This window comes from Charadrius vociferus, unplaced genomic scaffold (assembly GCF_000708025.1).
Source record: "Charadrius vociferus isolate BGI_N301 unplaced genomic scaffold, ASM70802v2 scaffold321, whole genome shotgun sequence".
Classification (NCBI taxonomy): domain Eukaryota; kingdom Metazoa; phylum Chordata; class Aves; order Charadriiformes; family Charadriidae; genus Charadrius; species Charadrius vociferus.
Window position 1 is genome coordinate 1,375,988 of NW_009646934.1, and position 18,987 is coordinate 1,394,974.

Genomic DNA, 18,987 nt, shown 5'->3' on the forward strand with positions numbered 1-18,987 from the left:
TTACTCCTTTGGAGATAGGATATTTCCTACTTCTGTGTATTCCTTTTACCTTTTTTACCTCCCAGCATGGCAGGTACTGCCTCTGCTGTTCAGCAGCATTTCTGTCTTCACTGGGATGGTAGCCAAGTCATCAGAATACAGCTCATCAGATAACTGTCTCATTAAACACGAGACTGTTGTTCTTGTAAATTGAGGTCAGACTTGGGCTAAGAGATGCCAAATGGAGTTTTAAAGTTAGATACTGAGACGATGTCTGAACTAGTAGATTAAACACATCTGAGGCTGTTTGATGATGATTCCGAGGCAGACTGGTGCAGAACAGCCTGCACCCACCCTGTTAACCACAGCAGAGTGGCCACATGCAAACAGCCTTTTGGGAATGTTCTGTTGCCCATGCTAAGTCCCAAATTGTGCCCAGGAGTTGTCTGGGAAAGAATTAGTTGGTCCAAGCCCAAACCATGCGGGTGCTTCTTCTGTTTAATAGTAGAGGTGATTTGGGTTTTGGTGCCTGGGAACACTGCTTGGTACCATTTCCAAATCATTTTTGTGAGAAATGCCTCCCTTTACTGCGAGATGGGGATGAGATGTGTCTGGGATATATCTCTGTGTGGCAGTCCTCAGATAGTGCCCGGGGACATCAGAGATGGATAAACATGAGGCAGGAGGACCGACCGCAAGTAGCGGGTTGTTAGCATAAAACTCTACCAAAGGGCTGTCTGTCTAATCAAAAGAGGATGTGTCTGCTCCCAGCTGAGCTCAGGAAGACGATGATTTCTTAAAAGCTACAGTCATGTGTGCCCATGTGAACAGCGTGATTTGCAGTCCAGAATTAGCTGGGGTAAGATGTGGTCAGGAGGCTGCATCAGAGCATCGTGCAGTCAGAGTGGGACCCATGCGTCAGGGAAGACTAGAGGTGTGCCCCCTTTCTCATGCCACTCGTTTTAGGAGAGCAAAATTCATTAATTCTCCTGGTAGAGTTAAATCCTGTTCTTGGCTTCGCAGGGCAGGGAAGGAGCGGAAGAAAGCGGACAGGTACGCCCTGGACTGCCAGGAAAGAGCCTACTGGCTTGTGAACCGAACTCCTGTAAGTAAAGGCGTAAGTGTGTGGCTGTAGTGCCTCGGGTGCCCTCCCTGCAGCCACCTGGGACAAACTCACCCATGTTAAGGGCACAGTCGTGGGCATGGGCTCTGGGCTGTGCACTGTGTCGCTGCTTCTCAAGGAAGGGGTCAGCCTAGGCCTGCCCTGAGTCTACACTTTTCTCCTTGGTTGCTTTCAAAGGTGCAGGGGAGGGAGGTCTAGCTGCAGCGCCCATGCTTGGAAGGGAGTGATGCCAGATTTGGGGGACAGAGCTCCCCCAGGGCACTGCTGGCCGGGAGCTGCTGGCAGTGGAGCCCTTCGGGGGTTGGGGGGTCTCCTCATGCATTTTTGTGAACCACAAAATTCAAAACAAGTTACAAAGCTATTGATGTTTCTTGTTCATAACAGCCTGGCATGCTAGACGTCCTAGAGTATGGATTAGACCGCGTGACGGATCCCAATGAAAATAAGGTAAACCAGGTGAGGTGGGTTTTTGTTTCACACCTACTGAATTTGTTTGGGAGGACCCAGACAACATCCCTGGGATTGTGGTTTTTTGGGCACTGCGGGCTGAGCGAGTCAGCTCAGCCGTGACAGCCAAACAGGTCAGAAGTTGAAGCTGTCTCATTGTCTGGGGGGTGGGGCCCTCAAAATAGGCTTTGGCAGCATCTTTTGGCTTGAAAATACTATGTCAGCTTTCTTGCCACAGAACTAAGTGTTAGTGTTTAGCTACAGGATATGTTTTCTCTGCTGGTGAGGCTGAATTAAGGAATCATCTACCTTCAGATGCTTGTTGTTGCCTTTTTATTAGTGCTGAATGAACTCTGTGTGGGGTTGGGGATCAGAGGAAAGATCCAGGTTTAAAATAAAGTGACAGAATACCTCCAAAATGGTAATGTGTGGCAAGAAAATGGAGAAGTTGGTGTGTTGGATAGGAGACACAATGCGTTGCCAAAGAATGCATATTGTATAGCTAGACTGTAAAGAAACAGAATTAGTGAACAGAGACCGTGGAGGCTGTAATGGGTGGGACTAGTTCAGAGTCCACAGTAAGACACATGCAGTCAATGGATGAGGAGCTGGAGCTGCTCTTCTCTTTCTCCATCAGTCCTTTCAAGCAGTTTTGCATTTGTGCACTTAATGGTGTTCATTTGGAAGTGAAGTCAAAGTGTCTTTCAGCAATTAAATGCAAATGTTACTGTGATCACACTCACTGTATTCCCACAACTTCTCATTTTTGTAACAGCCTTTAAACATCTCAACAGCCAGAGACAGGATAATTGCTTTGGCCAACTGTGTTCTGTTGCTATAGAGACTGAAAATGAGCAAAATGTAGGGTTGGGGTGCATTTTATTTTTTCTTTCTGTAAGTAGCAGCAGCTGAAAGCTTTTTTTTTTTCTTTTTTTTTTTTTAAAGAGAAAAGGAGTGGAGGAAAGGGAGAGGGATGGAAAAGAGGAGTAAGCCAACTTCCCGCCCACAGTTTTACAGCTGACATGGAAGGAGATTTTAAGTTTGCAAACGGTCTGGAAGCCCATAACTGTCTGCCAGCTGCTTGGTAGCACAGAGGAAGTGAGCTGAGGGATCTCCATTCAGTACCCACCCTGGACATAAGAGAGATGGTCGATTCCTCCCATCAGCAGAGACTCCAAGGAGGGCATGAGCCAAAGGACACTAGCTTTGGGGTGACTTCACGGCTTTTCTTCTTTAAGCTGATCTCTGAGCTATGCCTCCTCTCTGGAGGCTGAGCTGAAGAAGGAAGGTTCTTCTTGCTCCTCTTTTTGCTTTTGAAAGAGCGATTGACAATACATGAGACAGCCAAAAGCCCACATAGACCCACCTTTGGACTAACTCCTTTTTTTTTTTTTTTTATTATTATTTCTTCAGACTGCTCTCACAAACACCTGTGGCTCAACAGCCTTTGGCGAGCAGAAAAGACAGCACAAGCTCTGCTGGTTAAATGCTGAGCTGGACTGTGCTTTGTTGGCCATATCTTACCCCTGCTGAAGGCAGTGCAGAGTTTTATTGATGTTTTCTGTGAGCCAAGCCTCTGGCTCTGACATAGGTGAAATGATGAGAGCAGAAAATGAGTGCATGAATCCAGCAGCCATTTATTTGATTTGTGTCTCTGCTCCCGCTCAATCTAGCTTCACTTTGTTGGCCAATTAGTTTTCTTTTATCTTGGCAGCTGAGAAAGAAAATATTCCTGGTGATAATTAATTTCTGACATCAGAATGACTTCTTTGAAGCTGATATTGGCATGAGCATCTCTCTTTCACTTGCCTCAGACCCTTTGGTGGGCTGCTTCCTCCCTAATTGATAGAGTCCTCTGGGGATAAACAGGTGCTCAGCCAAACATCACACTCCTTTGAAAGGGACTTTTATTACTGACCCATGGGCATCCCTCTCGGTTATAATGAGTTAGGAGTTGTAGTTGGGCAGGGGGAGTAAGGCAGAAGTAGCTGTGCATTGAACAGCTAATTAAGGGATGCTTTAGCCTTTTGTTACCTAGGTCTCAGGCTCATGATCGAGCCTCACTGCTCAGTGAGTTACCAGGCAACTGCCAGAGCCCGCTGACTCCTGCAGGTACACACTCAGCTTTTGCCGCCTTCTGTAACCAGAGAGCCTTTCTGAAAGGTGCTTTAGCTTAGCCAAAAATCTGTGCTAGATTCAGGGACTACTGAATGAAATGCCCTGGCTTCTTGTACGCAGTAAATCAGCCACAGATCATCGTAGTCTTTGCTGTCCTTTTAATTTCATAAGTCTTTGTCAATTTGGCGGCCTGATAAACACATAACGTCTGCTGCATCCATCACATCTTTTGAGATAACAGGGTCGGAAGCAGATGATAGGGGAAAACCAGCAATTTGAACAAAACTGGACATATGGGCTGTTACAGATCTGATTTCCAGCTGTTGGGCTGGAAACACCAGCACAGTGGAGATGCACGTTGAGATGATCTTATGCTAGACTCAGAATTTGCCTCTGGTGTGCAGGGCTCTCAGCTGGCTGCGTGTAGGAAAGGCCCACATCTGCACCCGAGAAGAGGTGTTTGTGTGTGCAGAAACAGAGCTGTGTGTGTGCCAGAGTGCTGTTTGCCACTGCAGTGTCAGAGAGGCAGTGCCCACAGGTTTTTGCAATAAAGTGAGCTGCGGAGGGAGGCTGAGCTATGCTGGCACTGCCCCCTTCTCGGTGGCTGGTGCTCTGCAGAGGATCCCCGTGGTCATTCTCGCAGCTTGCTGAGCTGTGTGCACGGACAGAGAGCACTGCAGCATGCAGGGCAGAGTGTGGGTGTGATTTGCAGTGCCCTGGTCCAAAATGAGCTCTGGATAACAGTGGCCTGTGCTTGTTCTTTACTCCAAGCTCCATCTGGGCATACACACAAAAGCTGTTGTCCAGCTGTTTATGGCCTCTGTAAACACTGAGTGGTGGCCAGATAGGCAAAAACATAATGACCATTATCTCCACAATGTGGTCGGGAAGACCCACACTGAGAGCAGAGGAGGTCCATGAGAATGGTTAGCGGGAAGTTAGCAGATGTCCCAGCTCTTGTAGGAGCTTGTGGCTTCAGCAATATGGATCGGCTTCAGACGCAGGGCTCTTGAGCAGGTCCTGGCTCGCTCCCAGCTGAGCTTTGCAGCAGCTGCCTGTGTTCTTGGAGAGAGCACTTAGCTGGTGGCAGTGGGGTCTGATGAGGCCATGCAGGGTGTCCAAGTGCTGCTGTGGGTCTTGGGGAGGAGGATGTTTAACAGCACGTGGTGCTTGCCTGAGACAGACCAAGGTCTTTCATTAATTGACATTTTGATTTGAAGCCTGCAGGGCTGGGGAGCTTATCCACGGTAATTGTGATAAGTCACTCATTAAGGGCATTGCAAAATTAATCTCATTATAAGAAATTACTCTTTTGTTCTAAATATTTCCTTCCAAGTGGAGGTGGTACAGGGCACTTCAGCATTGCTGCTCTCGGTATCTGGGGGTAAGGTTGGGTAGGACAGTGGGGACAACTGGTAGTGCTCAGTAGGAACGCAGAGAGTATTCAGCATCCGTGGTACCAGCAGAGAAGCTGGAAACTGGTGATGGGAGCACTGTCAGAGAAAGGGAAATGAAATGTTGTGCAGCTCTGGGGTGAAATAGCTGAGATCCTTCCCAGTTACTGTGATTTGAGAACTGGAAAAGGCTGAGCACACCCAGCACCTGCAGCCCTCAGTAGGGCGTTCAGTGCTGGGCTCCTCTTTGATTCTGCTCCAGTTCAGTGTATGCCACTACACAGCGATGCTCAGCCCTTCTCATGCCGTAGCCCCCTTTTCTGGGCGAGCCTTGGCAAATGCCCTCCCCATCCTGGAGCATCCCACCAAGGCCCCTTGGCTTTCCCAGGACCAGCTGTCCAGAGCGCTGACCTACATGCTCAGGCTGTGGCAGGAGGGGATCCTTGGTGTAGGATGCACTTTAAAAAAAATAAAAAAATCTTTCCTTGTTTGCAGACATGGCATTAGCTTTGATTTTTACTCACCCACATATAATTTCTCTGTTGTGATGGCATTTTAATTCATGCCTTTCTTGCTCTACATAACATTTAATTTACTGTGTTCTTTTTCTCTTTCCCACCAGCTGTTTGTCTCGTGTGTGTGTGGTGTACTGCCTGCCTCTAAGACCCCTGTAGAAGATAACACAACGTTACTGCCACGTGAGCTGCGTTCAAGCCGTTATGCCAGCATCCACCTGTCCTCACCCCACCACACAGGCCTGTCTGAGGCACCCACTTAACAAAACAGAGGAAGAAATGAGGAGCTTTTTAAAACCATCTAATGATTTTAACGTGTTGATTTTCCTAAAGTAAATTCCCTAGCCGCAATTAAGTTCCACCAAATGGAACAGTTTAGCTGGCACTTCTAAATCTGACGGGGCCTCGGGTTCCCCAAGGAGATAGTGAACTCCTATTGTGCAGGAAATAGCTGGCCTGAAACAGAAACAAAGTTCTGTAAAGAGGACACTTCTAGGACAGTAAACGCAGCGAGCTTCTCTGCACGAGCAGGTGATATTTTTCTTTTTTGCCTTCTATTTCTACAGTCTATCTGAAACAATGATGACACTAGAAATGGGGGAAGGAATGGTGCCTACATGGAAGCTGGCCTGGCATCAGGGGTACAGCTACAGGGTGAAAAGCTGTTCTTTAGTCTGTGTGTCCTCCGTCATTTATAAGATGTCCCAGGAGGCTTTGAATCAGCAAGGGATTCTGTTGGCCAAAGATCCTGTTGTCCAGGAGGTTTTTCCTCCCCCTGATGTGTCAGCGCTTACCCCCTTGCACGCAGTTCCTTGTGTGTGGCCAGCAGAGCATCGCCGCTCATGCAGCTACTGTTTGCTTTCCTGTTTGTCCCTGCTGAGATTATGTGCACTGCAGTCATTCAGAGCTGGTAATGATATTTCCAGCAGAAAAAGCTTTCTCCCTTCGCAATGCCATAGTGAGGATTTCTGTTAGTACTACAGTGGCCAGGCTAGGTTTGTGTTCAGATCAGATGGGCTGACTTCATGGTAGTGCTGTACAGATTGGCTGATCTGCTGCGTATCTGGCTCCTGCTGCTGAAATGGTGAGTGCGCCCCCTCAAAGCCAACCAAGTTTCAGCAAAATGTGCGTATTTTTCTTCCATATAGAGAATAGGTTGTCCCTCCTGAGCAAGACTAGTGACAATGGTTAAAATGCAAAAGCAGATCTGCACCAGTGTCCCCACAATGGTCCCCTCACAAAGCAGCCCTGGGAGACCGTCTTCCCTTTCCCAAAACAGGGGCAGCTCAGGGTGCGGGTTTTCTGGTGAGAAGATGGGAGAAGCAGGCTGCCTGTGCCATTTGATACCAGATGCTTCATCACTTGCAAACTGCACTTCACCTAGGCACTCTGCAGACCCATGTCTGCCACAGGGTTAGTTTGATAGAATAATTCTGGGATGCAGATCTTGTTGGCTAAAACAGGAGATGAAGAACTGACACACTGCATAAGTCGTTAAAGGCTTTCTGGGAGCATCCCTGACTTAGCCTGTCTTTCCTTCTCCCTCCTCAAGTTTAATTCACACAAAGTAACTGTGCTTCAAAGGAAGCTGTGTGAATAAACACCCTGCAGTTAATTTCTTGCCTTCAATTGCTTGCTCATTTGTGGATGACATGTAACATAGTCTGAGTTATTCAAATCACAACATAAGCACCCTTTGCACAGCAGATACTGCTTCTGAGGCTTTTAATTGTGGTGTTTATATTTTGCAATGTGTTGGTTCCTGTCTCCTTTAGCTAATATTGAATGATCTAATCTGTGTCTCGTAAACGAATCTATTTTAGCTCCATTAGAATAACCCCTTAATTGAAGGCATACAGGCAGCCTGTGATGGAAGAAGCAACGCTAAACAGTAAATACAGCTAATGGAACAATTTACGGTGTGTGGATGCTCTTAGCTTTGATGATACCCTGATTAGCTGAGCTGCTGTGTTTGATTTTAATTGTAATGAGAATTAATTGGAGAGCGCTGCACAACGGCAGCCCTGCAACGGTGTTTTCATGTCTCAAAAAAGGCAAGTGAAAGCACCCATCCAAATTGAATGATTTTTGTTTATTTTACAGAAAAAAACTATGGACGTTTATAGGAGAGAGGTAAGTGGTCCTTCCCTCACTTCTAGGTGTTCGTCCTGTATGTATTGCTTACGTCAGTGTTGCATGGGGGCTCAAAGCCCCCTTTGAAGGGGATAAGCTGCTTTGAAAACACCTGGGTTTTGCTGGCAGAGTCTCTGCCCCACGAAGCTTTTGGTCAATGTGCTTTTGGGACATTTCCTGCCACTGCATCTCCCACTGCAGACAGCCAGCAGCTCTCCCAGTGATGGGAAGGCTCAAACAAGGACAGACACCAGGGCTAATATCCAGTAGATCGAAATTAGTAGTGGGGAAGTCGTAGGAGATACATCCAGTGGCGCCAGTGTAGAAACAGCCAGGAATCAGTGATAATTACATACTAAATCATCCAGAGCATTTGTGGGTGCCTAGAATTCTAGCTATTATCCAATTTTTATATAGCATGGGGAGTGCTTTTTAATTACTAGCACATTGCAAAATGCTCTTCTGACATTTGCAGTAAGCTCAGTGAGAACAGCCGTTTTACTAAGACAGTTTAGGCATTCTCTGATTCCTTGGATATCCAATAATTAGGGAAGAAGCAGTCCCTGTTGTAGTTAGCCTCACTACCTGGGAGAGGGCATGTTTGAAGTTCAGATAGATGGCCTTATCTTCACATCTCCATGCTTCTAACCATAGACATGTCTGATCCCTCTCAGATCATGTACTATCAGCAGGCCATCATGAAGCCCAGAGTGAAATCTTCTGTCTCTCTTGGAGGGTAAGTCCTGATTTCCTTCTGTCGACACAGTAATTAGTCTTCAGTGCTCATCTCGTAATGGATGATGAAGCTTATCTGCTCTGGCAGCTGGTCACTCAGTCAGGGGAATCGATGTGGTGGCCACATGCAGCGTTGTTTGTGCTGTCTGGGCTGTGTATTGGCTGGGCCAGGAGGCATAAGGCAGAGGAAGGGTCAGAGCCCCAGTGATGATGAAAAGTCTCCTTCGGAGCTAAGAGGAGCTTTACTGTGGATATTTGTAGAGCAGTGCCAGCCTCTAGGTTGAGATTGCCTCTGAAATCAAGAAATGTTCAGACTGGTCAGGACTGGACTGTTGCGCTTGGGACCCAGCACAGCTCTGCAGTCTGGAAAAGCAGCTACGTGGAGGCTGCCCTGTGAGGATGCAGCAGTCTGTCCATCCTGTGCCTGTTCCTGTGTGGGATGAGTAAGCATGAGGGACAGAGTGACCCTTCTGTCCCTGGTCCCCAGCCTGCTGGGCTGGATTCAGCCCCAGCAAGTGTTCTTGCTTGTATGGTGATGCTCACCAGAAGGCAGCAGAGCTGGGGAAGTCTCAGGTTATTCTGTATTATGAAGGAACACACTCCATGAACGTCCAACCAATTAATTAGCAATTCCTCTTCTCAGTGCGAGTGTTTCCTGATCAGATTCTTGATGAATCCCATTAAGTGCAAAGTCCTAGCACTAGACGTTAGTGTGTTTGCCACGGGCACTTACCTCAAGTTTTATGTGCTGGCCAGTTGCCTAGAGATGCAGTCCACACCACCAGTCTGTTTTACATAGCCATTGCTACCCAGAGATTCATGTTGAATCTGAGATAAACAAGGTGCTCAGGCCTGTTCCCTGGGAGAAGAGTCATGGATGAATGAAACGGGAGGAAGAGTCTGGGAAGCAGTGCTGTCTTCAGAGAACCACAACTTGCAAGGCACCAGCAGTTCTGCTCATTTCATCTGTCACTGACTCCCAGGTCACTTGAAACTCTCCTGCCTCAATTTTCCAAACTGAGCTGGAGCTGGGGACACCTGACTACCTTCCAGGAATTTTGTGGTGCTTAACTCTTTGGCGATGGAGCTTTGCACACATTAGTCCTTGTCTTCTGATGGATAATGCCTATCACCTGGATCAAAAAATCCTCAGGAAATTTGGGTCTCCATCTCAGCTGCAGGATTGGGTCCAAATCAAATGATTATTGATGAGGGTAAGAGCACCAACTAGATAGTGGACATGCATCAGAGCATTGCATTGATTTAGGAGGAGCTGCAAAGCACTGATCATTAAAAGGACAGAGCAACATTACCAGGGTTGACAGGTTTAGATTTGTAGCTTGATTAGAATATATAGATTGGAGTGGATTATGCAGGTGATGAATGCCTTCACATTTCCAGTGAGAAGATAGGATCGAGCACTTCTATGCCAAACCTGTGGTATGCTTTGTGCAGTAGCATTGTATAATTGCAGGATCTATGCCAAGGTGCCTGTTAGCAATGGGTCCGTGGACAGTGCACTCCCCGCTTTGAGCACATGAAAGCAGTTTGGCCTGGAAAGAATTTTAAACGCAGAAACCAGATGATTTTTTCAAGAATGAAAGAGGGAGGAGAAAGCTAAAATTCCAGGACATTAGTGAAATCGGTTGTAATTACAAGTCTGGCCAACTTAGAAGGTAGAAGTGTTTGTCTGGTTCCTGCTAGGATATAGACATTTTTGCTTTCTGCCAAGCCCTCAGAGTCATTTGCAGAGGAATGAGCTGTGCGGTAGGTGAGCGGAGGAAAGGAGAAGCCGGGCTGTGCCCTCAGCACTCCTCCACCTCTTCTGGAGCTCCCTGGGCTCTCCCACGCCCCATGGGAAGGCTGTAGAGAACCCACTCGGAGCAAATACAGTGCTCGCTTTCCTCTTCTCTGGCACTTTCTTCTGTGTAATGTGTGAAAATAGTGCAGGATCGGGCCTTTGCCAGTTACCTGGAGAAGGAGGCAGAAGGCGTTTTAGGGCTTAGTCCCACTTCCTTGAAGTGAAGAGGCAAAAGGTGGTGATGGAAGAGAGTCTTTTATCTCCCTATGCTTGAACTGACAAGATCACTGCTTTGAAAGACAACCAGGAGATTACTTTTTGGGAAATGGAAAAGATTAACTGAGCTGATGAATCAATTTTTCTAGTAAGGCAGGGGCCACATTCCAGACCCCTGTGGAGATAGGGCTGCACCTCTGAAGGTGTCTATAGTCTGTTCAACCATTTATTTGGTTGTAATGGGGGTGGCTGCAGTTCTGCCTGCAAATTAATGTTTTGATTTTGTTGGATTTACTCGCAGACTTGTGAAGTACTCTGAGCAGTTCCTCTCCAATGATCCTATCCTGTCTGGATGTCTCCCCAGCAACCCCTGGGTAACGGATGACCCTGAGTTCTGGGATCTCAATGCAAAGCTGTATGTATTTGTATTCTTTAGCCGGCTTGTGGTTTACACTGACCTTTAAGCTGATAGAAATCAGAAGAGGGAACCACTGATTTTGTCATGATATCTGGTCTCTGATCATGAGCAGGGAAGCGTTCTCTTTCTGACGTAGCTTGGCCATGCTAAAGAAACAGCCTCTTGGGAATACTCCATGCTGAACTTCCAGCATTATCTTCTTCAAGTGGAGTCTTCCGTAACATTGCAGAAATTCCTTAACTGATGATGGGAGTATGCACTCGGCCACCACTGGGTGGATCTAATCCTCCCCTTGGATGAGTGAAGTCCTCTTTTGCTAGCACAGGAATGGAATATGACCAGTTAGGCTCGGGTATAGAACTTGGTTTAGCGTTAACCTTGCTAACGTAGGTGCTGCCAATGGTGTAGCAATTGAGGGTTCAATTCCTGGCCCTTGGTCTTTGCACACACCTCAGGCTGATTTCTTAAGAGAGACTTTGGGTTGGAGGCACATAGTGGCTGTTCATCCCTTCTCGGAGGTCTCCCTTGGTTTTTCCATTCGTATTGTATTTCCTAATTATACAGTGGCATCTCAGTGCTTGAAGCACGCAACATATTACTGGTTCTCATTTGAGACCAGCAATCCCATTAGAGTGATAATATCCCATTAGATAGCCCCAAAGGATTCCTTCACAGAATGCCTTTATGAGAAGCAAAGCTTTGGGCAACAACCAGTGCCTCCTCCAGAACAGGACTGAGTCAAACCTCCGGCAAAGCTGGGCCGTCATTGTGAGAGCAGCATAAATCCGAGATAAATCCTCATCCCACTGTGTACCAAGTTGTTTAATTACAGCTTACTTAGTGGGCTGACTTCAGGAGCTCATTACAGCATTCTGGAAAACAGAGAGTGCTGAGAAGTCTCTTGGCATTCCAGCGAAGGGCATTTTGGTTTTAATTAATCTGCCAATTAGATGGGCCACATGAAGCTGGCAGTGCTGTTTGTTTTCAACCTGTGCAGAGTGGAAATCCCCACCAGAATGCGCGTGGAGCGATGGGCCTTCAATTTCAGTGAGCTGATACGGGACCCGAAAGGTCGGCAGAACTTCCAGCTCTTCCTGAGGAAGGAGTTCAGCGGTGGGTCTGTTGTGTCTCTCTCTTTGCCTCTGCCTAGGCCACACAGCAGGGCACTGCACAGCTGAGACAGAAGAGCCGTGCAAATCCGTGCCTTTGCAGTCCATGCTGTGAGCTGAGACAACAACAAAGTCACCAAGTAAAGGCCGGAGAAGTGACTTTGGAGGCAGTGGCTGTGCAGCCAGTGCATGCAATACCATCTAGTGGCACAGGACACAAAGTACAGCCCAGGGCACTCCCTGTGCGGAGGGACTGCTCCCAGGCAAGCTGGAACTGGCTGGATTCACAAGTCCTTACAGGTGACGTTTGTCCCTAAGCAGAGAGCAGAGGAAAGTTGTTTTCCTCCTTCAGTCCCAAGGGGATTTTCAAGGTGACTGTAAGAACTAGAGAGACTGAATTGGGGCCAACACACACAGAGTCAAACAAATTCAGTTTAGGAGTTAATAAATGGGATTACGTTTTCCTCAGTTTTGCTCTCTGCTGACTGCATCCTTGTTACGCAGGAGAGAATCTGAGTTTCTGGGAAGCCTGTGAGGATCTCAAGTATGGAGACCAATCCAAGGTCAAAGAAAAAGCAGAAGAAATTTATCAGTGAGTGTGATAATTTTGCATTCTTAAACTCTTTGTGCATGAGTCCCAGCAGCTTCTCAACACGTTGTCCTTCTCCAAATAATTTATTCCTGAGACTTTTCTTTGTAAGCTGTCATTAAATGTGGCAGTCCTATGTCCCCATGTAGGAAAGGAGCTTTTGAAGATGAAAGCATAAGTATTGTTTTGTTATATAGTTTTCCTCTCTGTTCTCCACTATTACATTTAGGTCTTAGCACGTCATTTAAATAGAGGTGTGGAGTAGCGGAGACTTTGGGGCTGCCACAAGGAAAGTGGAGAGACCCTTTTTCCTTCCAGTCAGCTAAAATTTTGGTTTATGTTGTGTGTTAGCAGTGTGACAGGAAGTGACTGTTGAAGAGGAGATTGACTGCCCAAGATCAGGACAGCAAATTGTAGTGGGGAGCTGAAGGGACTTTTCCTTTCACAGATCGACAGAGGTATGTCCAGGAATTCTCCAGTTGTTAATGACACTGTTGATTTCTCCTCCTTGCAGGCTGTTCCTGGCTCCGGGAGCAAGGCGCTGGATTAACATTGATGGCACAACAATGGGCATCACAGTCAAAGGCCTGAAGCACCCTCATCGTTATGTTTTAGATGCCGCTCAGACCCACATTTACATGCTGATGAAAAAGGTTTGTTATTTGTTTCCAAAGCCTTAGGGGGATTCCAGTTCTCTGGGCCTTTCCATGCCTTTGTGTGCCATCAGCTGTCACTTTCAAATTGCCTTTGTTTGAAAATCCCTCAAATTTGCTGACTTAAGCAAGCACTGGTTCAGGCCTTTGTATTTTGCTGCTTCTTCTTCCCTCTAAGCCAGCATGTCCCCAAGGTGGTGGAGGTCAGGTGTCTGCTGGAATTCCTACTTTCTAATACCAGCTTGGTCACCAGCTCATTCAAAGCTTGAACAAATCTTTTGACTTTATTCAGTTGGTACCCTGTGTGTGTCCCTATGGTGGGATGCTCGTATCCAGCTGGACTTCAGCAGTGGATGGGAAAGGTGGTAGCAATTGTGATATAACTGCATGAGTTTTGTGCCAAGAGCATAACCAGACATGGCCCATCTCAAGTTTTACTGTTTTTTTTTCACACATATTTCTGCGGTTATGTTGATAGACACCCTTCTTTTAGGTCTGATGCAGCAGACTGCGGACTGATGTCAGCATACAGTATATCATGGCTTTCATTAGATCATGGTGACTACAAATAACCCGTAACTCCGCCTTCTGAGCAATACAAAATACACTTAGCAGGAAGGAGCGTTGTGGGCCAGAGCAGCAGCTAATGCACATTGACACTGAAAGCAGCAGAACTATGCAGATTTTTGCCAGTTGCTGAAAAGTTTGGCTCCTGAAACACAAGCATCTCGCCTTGCAATGACTCAGAGACACTACTGGCCTGGGCTAAGCTCGATTTGGGCCTTTTTGTCTGGATCATACCTGGGAAGCTTTCCTGTGAGATGGAAAATCCTGGGAATTTTACACCAAGATGAAAGGGTATTGGTTTAAATAGCTACATTTGCCTGAAAGATGCAAAGTCCCTTGGGCTGCTGGGGGAGATTATCTAGTTCCCAGCCTCCCTGGCTCCTGAGCAGCTGTATTTGGTGGTGATTTTAATGAGGGTGTTTGCAGCCTGTAACTACCAGTTTCTCTTTTTTCTCCTAGTAGGACTCCTATGGCCGCTATTTAAAGTCTCCAATATACAAGGAAATGCTGGCCAAGGCTGTTGTGCCACAAGAGACTGTCAAAAAAAGGCAAGTGAAACTGGATGTAATTGTGGGGTTTGTTTTTCTTGTTGTAGCAAGGGTAGAAAAAGCTGAGTTGCAGTGAAATTGCTATGATTTAGATGTTCACTTAATTAAATAAAAATTTTCACTAAAAAGAGGCCTTGCTTTAAGACTGATTGTGACATTTATTTGTGAGCCCTTTGGAAGTGGCTTGTGTGCAGTCAGAATCGACTTGACAATTGCTCGGCTGCCTTCTCTGTTGGGTCTGTTTAGAAAGGCTGTGATTGTTGAATTAATCATGGCTCCTTTCCTGGAAGGAGAGAGCATTGTGTACAGGGCATGGGAAAACTCCCACCCACAAAATACTCGCTGCCAGAGGAGACACAGAGCCACCGCAGGGTCCTCCATGGGTTCTGCTCAGGTCTGCCTGGACAGAGCCACTTACCCTCTGCGAAGTAAAGGTGACCAGCAGCCATGTGGGACCAAACAGCATCTTACTTGCGACTGACTGCTGGCACAAGGTAGAGAGACTTAGAACGGGCAGGCTTGAAATGGCTTTTTTCTGACCAAGATGAAGGTTGTATAGCAAATTTAGGCCATTTGAACTGCAGTTGCTTCTAAAAGCTGACTGTGCAATGTCGGAGCCAGACTGGGTGGTGTGCTTTTTTCTCTGTTCCTCTTCCACTCGTCAATCTAGCAAGTAAGAAAGAGGAATTATGGACTTTCACACTGTTGTTTCATCTAAAGCTCATTTCAAGTCAGTGGAAAAAATCCTCCTGTTGTCCTGGGGGTTTGGTTAGTTTTTCCCTGAGCCACACATCACAAGGTCGCTGGCAGGTGCTGGTTGACCCCTGGTGACTACCTTCGTGTTTGTCAGTGCCTGTTCTAGAGACACAGTACTCAGCATCCTGAATATGCTAAAGAGCTAGTAGCTCATCCAGGGGTGGTTTAACACTTGTTTCCACTGCTGCTGGTAGTGGCTTTGCTGAAGCAGGTAGCGGGTGTTTTTTTTGGGTATCACAGACAGCAGAAACACCCATACTAGTCCCTAACTTCATCTTACTGAGGGCACTAGAAAAAATTCCAGTGATGGCAGTTGTTTGGCTTCACACTGAGTGTTCGTTATGTGCAAATGCTTACAACAAAAGAAGTAGTGTACTGGGCTGGCCCTGGAGTCTCTTTCGAGGACCAGGAGCAGGACTGCCTTTATGCTTCTAGCAGTTCTGTAGTTGATGTGTGGCACTGAGTCCGGCTTTAAACCACCTCATCCACATTTGCAAATCTTTGTTGTTGTGCGGGTGACAGTGGCACATCTGTCTCTGTGTCTGAGCTTGCCCTCCTGGTTAGTTTTCTGACCAGGGGCGAGTTTTTGGTGCCCTTCTACTTTTCAGTAATGCCCTGCATCTTTTTGTCACTCTCTGCCCAGCTCCACTTTCCCGTTTGGACGCCGTCATCTCCGCTCCAGCCCCAGCCCCGTCATCCTGAGGCAGCAGGAGGAAGAGGCCAAAGCCAGAGAAGCCGCCACGACCGTGGACATCACGCAGGTCATGAGCAAGCTGGATCGCAGGAGCCAGCTCAAGAAGGAACCTCCCAAGTAGGCTCTGAGCCCCGCAGGGCACAGCGCAGGGAAAAGACAAACTGAGGCTGGTGTTGAGCTTCGTCTCCCCTTCCTGAAGGTGTCAGTGCTGCTTTAGGTTTCCCAGGCCGGCTCTGCCAGCAGCCTGCTTCCTGCACGTTGCCATGGCTTCTGGAGCAGCAGATGTCACTTCCCAGGCATGGGACTGCTGCCGGAGCCAGGCTGCTGGCTCTGCCGGAGTCAGGGTGCAGGGCCCATGCTCCCTCCCCGTACACCTCGGAGAGGGGGATGACTTCTGGGCAGCCCCGACGCCTCTCCCTGCCTCCTGCTCCTTCAGGAGCCAGGATGGCACAAGGCAGAGTAAAGCTCTGCTATCCCAGTCCTTTGGGTTCAAATCAGCCTTCCTCAGAGCAGAAGTGGTCCATGTCGGAGTGCATCTGTGCTGGCGTCCATCCTCTCGCTGGGATGTGCACCCTCCCAAGGGATGCACCCCAAGCACCTCTGAGAGAAGTGCACCCTCACTTCGAGTATCCTGCACCTCCTAGCCAGTGCAAAGGAGCCACAGGCAGTAGAGTGGGGTAGACTTCTTGTGAATACAGTAGGATGAACGTTTCTGAGGCTTTGGGTGACCCTTTGAATTTTAACAACACTCCTAAGTGCCCCCTGGCACGCTGGAGATGATCAGTGGAAAGCTTTGCTCTCCCCTGTGACTCCCCTGCAGGATGAGCTAGGTGTGCAGGCGCCGTCTATCGCAAGAGCCTGCAGGAGGGCTTGAGAGGTGCAGCTGTGGCTTTGTGTTTCTTTTATCAAATCCTTCCTGCCTCTTCTCTTGTCTTTTTCCTGCTCTTCTATTTTCTGTTGTTAAAAAAACCCAAACTAACAGGAGGTAGTTCCAGTTGTCACTGGCTTGTAGCCCAGAGGCAAGGAAGAACCAGGACAGAGGTGTTAAGAGCTGATTTCAACTTTAGGTAGTGAGTTTTTTTATTTGATCTGTCTCTTTTGCTCTTTAGAATGAGGCAAACTAAACAACTATGTTAGTGCTTAAGAGCCAAGGGAGATTCCAGGCTTTGCTGGGAAACCCCAGTGTGTCTGGACCAGGCTAACAATTACCAGAAGTGGGAAAATTCCTGCAAAGCCCAGTAAAGTCAATTGGGGGAGCAGAAAAGCTTCCTTGTTTGTTAGAATTTAGGGGAAGCAGAGGGACTGGGTGGGAAGGACTGAGGTCCGGGAAACTTCTTCAATCCCGTTTTATTGTTCATCCGCTTTTAATACTGGTATGGGAGATGGAGGAGGCTGGGTGTGAGTGGGAGCCCTTGGGTACCAGGGTGCAGACAGACCGGCCCCTTGCGATGTGGGGCGAAAAGTCAGGCGATGGCTGTGTCTGAACAGCTTTGAACAGCGACTCTCGCTCTCCCTGTGTGTGTTATCGGAGGCAGAATCAGGGCTATGTGGTCTGATCTGGTATCACTGCAGAACTAGTCTCCTCTGCTTTGCAGCTGAGCTACGGAGGTTTTCATGACCTCCGTTAACCTAACGGTGATAAATCTTAGAGGAATTGAAACCAAGCTGCATGAGTCTTGTGCTCTGATGTCAAGGTCTGCTTGCTAAGCCTCTGCTCTTATTCTCAGTGGAAGCAATGGCAAATTTTGCAGTATCGTAAGGGTGAGCAGACTCAGACCATAATTTTTTCAATTCTGCTTAAAATTACAAGGCTTTGTTACGTGAGGTACTGAGCACCATCAACCTAACTTGACATAAGAGCACTGAAGGATACTCAAGATCTTGACAGGGTTCGTCCAAAGCTACTTGGATATGATGAACTCTACAGTCTCTTCAGAGTTTGTATAACACAGAGCACTGAGCATGTTGGGATTGCCAGTATATAGTAACATGTGGAAGATGAAGTCAGGGTATAAATAATAAATAACAAATCTGTGTGTTCCAGTCAGTCCCTCTGATTCAACTTCTGTTTTGTTCAGCTTTGCTTTTTATGTTCTCTCTATCCATTCCTTTCTCTGATTTTTTTTCATCATCTCAGCTTTGCGTCGCCGTCCCCCTGGCATGGGTTAATGCTGCATGCTCTGGAGTCACTGTGCTTGTGAAACACCAGTCCTACACTTGCAGGCAGAAGCTGGCTCTGTTCTGCTCATAGGCTGAATAAGCTGGCATGACCCAGCGTCCCGCTCCTCCGGCCCTTGCTGTTCAGTCCCTGAAGAGGAAGGTCGCCTGGTACAAAGTGTGACCACAGTACAAACTGAACTTCACTTTGTGCCAGCCAAGAAATCGTTTGTTTCCATTGGAAATCAGAGCAATATGTTGTTTCATTTCTTGGCCGTAGCTTCCATGCATTCATCTGTCTAATAAAAATAAATGTAGAAAATGAAAAAAGAACCAAGTTCATCCTTCTCTGTCTTGTCTCAGTGTGTTCATCCTTCACTGTGTCATCTCTCTGCCATGCGTGCATGCATCTTCTGTATGTGCCTCTGCTCTCATCACTTCTCTTTGGACACTTGAGCTGCATTTCATTTCTGCTGGGAGTGAGTCCTTGGGAAATGGCGGGGGGGACCCAGGCACACAGCATGTCCTCTGCTCATCAGTCTGTACTCAGGCTCGTCCTCAGGGCTGAATTAGGTGAGCTGGAGACTTCACAGCATCAGCCAGGGACACTGGGGGCTTCACCACAAGATGTGGCTTCTTGCATTACCAGTCATCAGGGTTTGGAGCTCAGTGTCCTATTTCTTGGCCACCCCGGCAGCCAGCGCGTTGGTGCTTTGGGTGTGACACGGTTATGCCGTTCATAACCAAGATCACATTCTTGGGATAGCCAACTCCGCCGTGCCTGGAGCTAATTGTTGTAAGGAATGACACAAACTGGTGTCTTCTACAGCATCCCAGTGGGTGTGGGGCCAGATCTGTCAGCACCCGCTGAGGCCGGTAGCCGTGACCCTGTTACTTCCCATGGGCAAATCGTGATGTCTCCGCTCTCCAGCTGCGGGAGGGCAGGCAGGGGGCCGGAGCTGCCGGGGAGGGGGGCACTGTCCCCGGCTCAGCTGGGGTGGCTGTCGGCTGCCTCCTGGCTGAGCCCTGCCTCTT

At 47.7% G+C, this 18,987-nt stretch overlaps 1 protein-coding gene across 1 annotated transcript in view; it reads left to right on the forward strand.

Moving 5' to 3' along the window:
- RGS9 (regulator of G-protein signaling 9) overlaps positions 1-15,916 on the forward strand; it is a 28,848-nt gene extending 12,932 nt beyond the window's left edge. Inside the window, exons 8-17 of the mRNA XM_009894771.1 lie at positions 1,003-1,084; positions 1,487-1,549; positions 7,680-7,709; positions 8,384-8,445; positions 10,763-10,876; positions 11,877-11,992; positions 12,493-12,580; positions 13,092-13,230; positions 14,260-14,345; positions 15,745-15,916. Coding sequence (XP_009893073.1) covers positions 1,003-1,084; positions 1,487-1,549; positions 7,680-7,709; positions 8,384-8,445; positions 10,763-10,876; positions 11,877-11,992; positions 12,493-12,580; positions 13,092-13,230; positions 14,260-14,345; positions 15,745-15,916 — 952 coding nt within the window. The remainder of the gene's footprint in view (positions 1-1,002; positions 1,085-1,486; positions 1,550-7,679; positions 7,710-8,383; positions 8,446-10,762; positions 10,877-11,876; positions 11,993-12,492; positions 12,581-13,091; positions 13,231-14,259; positions 14,346-15,744) is intronic.
- Positions 15,917-18,987: the final 3,071 nt, after the last annotated feature.